Source organism: Electrona antarctica (assembly GCF_951216825.1).
Source record: "Electrona antarctica genome assembly, chromosome: 9".
Classification (NCBI taxonomy): domain Eukaryota; kingdom Metazoa; phylum Chordata; class Actinopteri; order Myctophiformes; family Myctophidae; genus Electrona; species Electrona antarctica.
Window position 1 is genome coordinate 43,902,127 of NC_136790.1, and position 6,000 is coordinate 43,908,126.

General features: G+C 42.3%; 1 protein-coding gene across 1 annotated transcript in view; it reads left to right on the top strand.

Moving 5' to 3' along the window:
- The window catches only part of cers5 (ceramide synthase 5), a 48,999-nt gene that overhangs the window by 18,693 nt on the left and 24,306 nt on the right, over positions 1-6,000 (top strand). Inside the window, exons 2-4 of the mRNA XM_079510416.1 lie at positions 3,212-3,317; positions 5,324-5,454; positions 5,816-5,873. Coding sequence (XP_079366542.1) covers positions 3,212-3,317; positions 5,324-5,454; positions 5,816-5,873 — 295 coding nt within the window. The remainder of the gene's footprint in view (positions 1-3,211; positions 3,318-5,323; positions 5,455-5,815; positions 5,874-6,000) is intronic.

Genomic DNA, 6,000 nt, shown 5'->3' on the forward strand with positions numbered 1-6,000 from the left:
CCATGGACCAGGAAATGAATCCCAATGCATTTTTCCCATAGACATTTCCCAAGTATTTATTTAAAGACGGTTACGCCGCGGACAAAGCCAACTCGAGTCATGACAACACAAACAATATTTTGGACCAAACAAATAATTACAAAGAAGAAAAACAACAAAGAAAGTGTTGTAACCTGCCGTTTTTTTCTTCTTTCTAATTATTTTTTCGGCCCCAAAAAACGTGTTTGTTGTCATGATTTGTCACGACTCGAGTTAGCTTTGTCCGCGGCGTAAACGTCTTTAAATAAATACTTTCTGAAATGTCTATGAGGAAAATGAACGGAGAATCATTTCCTGGTCCCTGGTAGGAGGCGGGACTGCGACGCTCTATAGGGCCAGCAGCTTGGTATTTCTATTCTAATTGTATTGGCTCTGTTTCTTGACTCTCCTGTGTTTCATTCTCTCTGCTGTTGCTGCTCTGACACCTGAATAATCTGGGATCACTAAAGGTTTACCTTTATCTTAATACTTTCAGCGCCATTGCCGTCGATTAAAGTCAATTGAAGCCTAATTTTGATACTGACGCTTAACGCCATTGCCGACGGCCTTCGGCAATTGCGCTTTTATGGCGCGTTCGATTGCTCGAGCCATAATGCTACTCACGTTAGCCGGTTAGCTAGCTGTGTTGTTAGCACAGCACTGGATCGCCCATCTTAGATCGTCGTCGCCATAATAATCCATTCTATCCATTTCTTTCAATCGCCTGTATCTCCTATTCCTTGTCCCAGATGGCATTTTGGTCAAAACAGCGTTTCTTTGACGGCACAGATATGACGATCTGGAGCTCTGCAGAGCTCCGGTCTGGCTTCAGATGGTAAACAAGGCCTGTCCGCTCTGTGTAGCTTCCAAGGTTATGACTACTGCTCATGGGCCGGAAATGGCGGCTTTTCAAAATAAGAGCTCAAATTAAAAAAATGCTGGCGTGAATTAGATCCTAATTTTTCAATAAATGATAGCGGCCTAAGTGTTAACCTGTGATGATAAACGAACGGCATAGTGCATACTGATCTTGTGGATTTGTATTGCTTTTATTTGCAAATTATTTTATTGCAGTGATAACATTGTACAATAGTGTCACTGTTGTGAAAGGCATTGATCTCTGTGCCCTCGGCCGTCGGCTGTGTGTAGTATTTTCTGGCTTTAATTCAGAGGCTTTTTAACGTCACGAAATCTGGATTAGAACGGACCGTTTACTGAGCGTAATATTAAGCACAGTGAAATCCTCAGTGTATAAACATTAAACAGCACACATGATTAATGATTTACGTGACTTTATTCAACTTCACCGTTTAAAAAACAAATGTAAGAATGTCAGCTGACATAGCTTCACCCAACAAAACAACCTGTGAAAGTTATGGAAATGTCCTTGACCTTTTATGCCCCGAATGTGTGAAAGAACCCCAGATCAAGCTATTTACATACCAGACAAAACAGTTGACGCTCATGCACTAACATAGATATAAATCTCTCTCTCTCTCTCTCTCTCTCTCTCTCTCTCTTGCTCTTGCTGTGGACACGAGGAGATGCAAAGCTACAGTCTACCGTTCATTGTCATTGGAAGCCAGCGACATGAAGATGCAAAGATGCATCCGACTTTGCAGCTGCTGCAAAAGCTACAACAGCTACAAATACACTGTGTAGCTTTTAGTGGTGCACGATATGTGGATATAATCGGCAGGCATATTGGAATCGGCCAAAAAAATGCCATATCGGTCTCGGATCGGTCTCAAAATAATCCTGATTATTTAATCGGTTTTCACCAGCAAAAAAAATAATCTAATATGATTTAATAAAAATAAACTTTATTCATTCAGTTGTGAAAACAGACACTTGGAAAAGAGTATAGGCTATTATTTATGGATTGATTGAATACTTTATTAACAGACGTTGGGCCGAGCCTCTAGGAGGGCCTAGGCTTGTTTCCATTGTGGTCCTCTGTATAATATCGGAATCGGTAAGAATCGGTATCGGCAGATATGACCCTGCATATAATGGGAAATCGGATATAGGTCATAATTTCATAATCGTGCACCCCTACTAGTTACTAGCTTTGCATCTTTGTATCTTTTGTATCTTCCCGTGTGACTCTCTCTCTCTCTCCTCCTCTCTCTCTCTCTCTCTCTGGTGGTTAGAGTGTCCGCCCTGAAACTGGGAGGTCAGGGGTTCAATCCCCGGCCGGGTCATATACCAAAGACTGTAAAAATGGGACCCAATGCCTCCCTGCTTGGCACTCAGCATCAATGGGTTGGATTGGGGGGTCAAATCAACTAATCAAATGATTCCCGAGCGCGGCATGGCTGCGGCTCACCGCCCCAAGAGATGGGTCAAATGCAGAGAACAAATTTCACTGCAGTAACGTGTGTGACAAATCATATGATTTGACTTTGACCACATTTTTGTCCTTGCGACACTTTAGCAAAACAGGCCCAGTAAGTAAGTTATATAAAATATACTGCGCCCCTCCCCCTCATACAACACAAATGTTGTGTCAAACCATGTGACTCCCATTGGAAATGCATTGGGGCAAGCTGTGTCACACCCTTTGTATACAACAAGCATACAGCAATCTGTTGCGACCGTGTGAGTGAGGCCCAACTGCGCCTTGGTCTGCCCCGGGGTCTCCTCCCAGTGGGACGTATTTGTACTTTACTTGAGTATCATATGATTTTTTTCCAATTTCCAATACTTTAACTTCTACTCCACTACATTTCAGAGCCGAAAATTGCTTTTACTCCACTACAATAATTTGAAAACTTTAGTTACTATAGTTACTTTGGAGATTTTAATTTAGATTAGAAAACATACATTAATGACTTCAATCATATATACATTTCCGGCCATTTGAAAATAGCCGATCTACAAGCTCACAATGCGTCGCATTGCGACGCATTGTGAGCTTGTAGATCGGCTATTATCAAATGATTTTGAACACATTTTGAAATGGTGAAATGGGACATTCTGCAATATGACTTTTACTTTTAGTACTTAATTACGTTTTGATGCCGATACTTTTGTACTTTTACTTGAATACATTATCAATACGGGACTTCTACATGTAACGGAGTACATCTACATTGCAGTATTTATACTTTTTTACTTAAGTAAAACATTTGAGTACTTTTTTCCACCACAAGTAGTGAGACATCTTCTGCTCTGCGCTCCTCGTTGACAGGTTTATTGCTGGCAGGTGTGCGCATAGGCTCCACATACAGGCAGGTGTGGTTCGGCGAAGTCAGCCCAACGCCGTGTTGGAGAAAGTGTTTACATCCATCACAAAGGTAAACACGCTATTACTGTTGTGTCAGGCTTCGTACACACATAAAGAACAAATGTTCTGTGCTCTGCCTGTGTTTCATGGTTTGTTTGCTCAAACCATGTGACTTCCATTAGAAATGCATTGGGGCGGCCACTAAACAAGGACAAGACAGGTGTCTTTTAGGTGTGAATGAGGCTGTAGTCTTTATTTATTTAGCCCAGTATACTTACAAAATAAATGTGTTTACTATGCGGTTAAACACGGATGCATTCACGGATGGCGGGCTGACGTGTTTTTTTTTTGTTTACACATGGTGTACGTCATTTTATTTGAAATGTACATCTTGTCACATGCCATTTGCTCTGGAAATACACTTTCTGGAGACTGTAGGATCTTTGTACGTGATAAAATGGGTGAAATCTGACAATTGAGAATACTACATTATTTTTCCTTCAGTTAGCTAAACACTCTAGTCTGAAAGATTGTGACTTTGAGCCTAAACGATATGTTCATGTTCACTTGCTGTATGTTATTTAGCCTATAATTGCTGTTAAATTGATCCCCAACAGTGTAATTAAGCCATCAGGAAAATAGACATTCCTTTCCTATACATCAGGGGTATTCAACTAGATTAGGCCGGGGGCCACAACTGTACAGCATGCGCGCAAAGCACGAAAATGTGTGGGTTCTCAAAATGCATTTTGTGCTCAAACACAAAGATTTATAAAATGGTGCATTTATATAGCGCCTTTATCCAAGGCGCTTTACATAGATTGTGCATTACATTCACCCATTCACACACACATTCATACACCGATGGTGTATGAATGTGTGTGTGAATGGGTGCCATGAATGGGTGCCATGTGTGTGTGAATACGGAAGCCATGCAAGGTACCAACCAGCACATCGGGAGCAATTTGGGGTTCAGTGTCTTGCCCAAGGACACTTCGACATGTAGACAGGAGGGCCCGGGATTCGAACCGCCGACCCATGGATCATTGGACGACCTGCTCTACCTCCTGAGCCACAGTCACCCATTTATGTAGGCCTACATATAATACATTTGTGCACAGTAGTAGCAGGATAATATACTGTATGTCTATGCAGGTATATGTTACCTTAGAATAGATGCATGTGCACGCACGCACGCACACACACACACACACACACACACACACACACACACACACACACACACACACACACACACACACACACACACACACACACACGCATGCATGCACACACGCATGCACACACGCATGCATGCTAAAACTAGTGAAACCACTTCTGTCTGCAACAATAAGTTACAGGAATTCCGTTGGGGTCATTTTCATTTCCATTGGAGGAACTATGCAAAGCTGTGTACAAGGAAACAATTATGCAAGTATAATGTTTCTACCGACGATAACAGAGACTCATGAACGTTCACAATGTGTCATTCACTGAAATCCTGACGTGGTTGTTGTGCAGCAAATGCCTCTGCTTCCTTCTCTTAACCCATTATGACCTGGGGACGATTCTAAAAGAAAAAGTCTTCTAAATCCAGTTTTCTGAAAAACCCTTTCATGTCAAATGTATGTAGTATTTGGCTGTGGACCCCCATCTTAAAATATTTTGTTCCAGGGACGCCCAGAACTAGGGTTGTCCCGAATCCGATCACGTGATCGGAAATCGGGGGCCGATCACGTCATTTTCAAAGTATCGGACTCGGATCGGGAGCAAAATCTTAAGTTCAGGTGGGTGGTGCCAAGATGAAAACCAGGCACTCTTAATGAACCGGTGGGTGTGGCCACATAAAAACATATAATTTTAACACTCTCTGTACACTTTATTGAAATAATTCTTCCTCCTAGTATAATCATAGTACCTGATGATCATGTTTTAGGGGCGGAAAAAAACACGGCACTTCATCTTTAAAGTGCACATTGGAGTCCAATTCCGAAAGGCAGACTTTGGAGGGGCTAGCGCCCCTCAGAAATAAACTATCTCTCTCTCTCTCTCTCTGTCTCCGTCTCTCCTGTGCAGAGCCCAGACTCGCGCCATCTGGATGGCCTGTCCAAGCAGCTGGACTGGGAGGTACGCAAGGTCCAGCGCTGGTTCCGGCAGCGGCGAAACCAGGACAAACCCAGCACCCACGCCAAGTTCTGTGAGAGCATGTAGGTTAAACCCAGCACCCACGCCAAGTTCTGTGAGAGCATGTAGGTTCCCCCCCCCCCCCCCCCTCAATGCTCTGTACCTTTGACCTCTCTGTAGGTTTGAGCACACAGCTTTCTGTGAGGATATCGTGTTATGTGTGTGTGATGTTTGTGTGTGTGTGTGTGTGTGTGTGTGTGTGTGTGTGTGTGTGTGTGTGTGTGTGTGTGTGTGTGTGTGTGTGTGTGGTTCCACATTATTATTGAGATAGTCATTTTTGTATTATTCTATTTGGGACATGATATGTTTGACTTTCTCACATTATTCAGTGAGAGTATTGTATTTTTTTTGTATAATTTATTGTTGTTTTTCATTAACTTCTAGGTGGAGGTTTACATTTTATCTATGTATATTTACATATGGGATCCAGTTTCTGTGGCAGGTGAGCCTGGCTGGCACAGCTTCGCAAAGAGCAGTGTATAAATTGCAATCAATAGGCAAATGTTTCTTTTCCATACATGCTGTAATAACAATAGTATTTGTTTGCTGACCTCATATTGTGTTGTGTT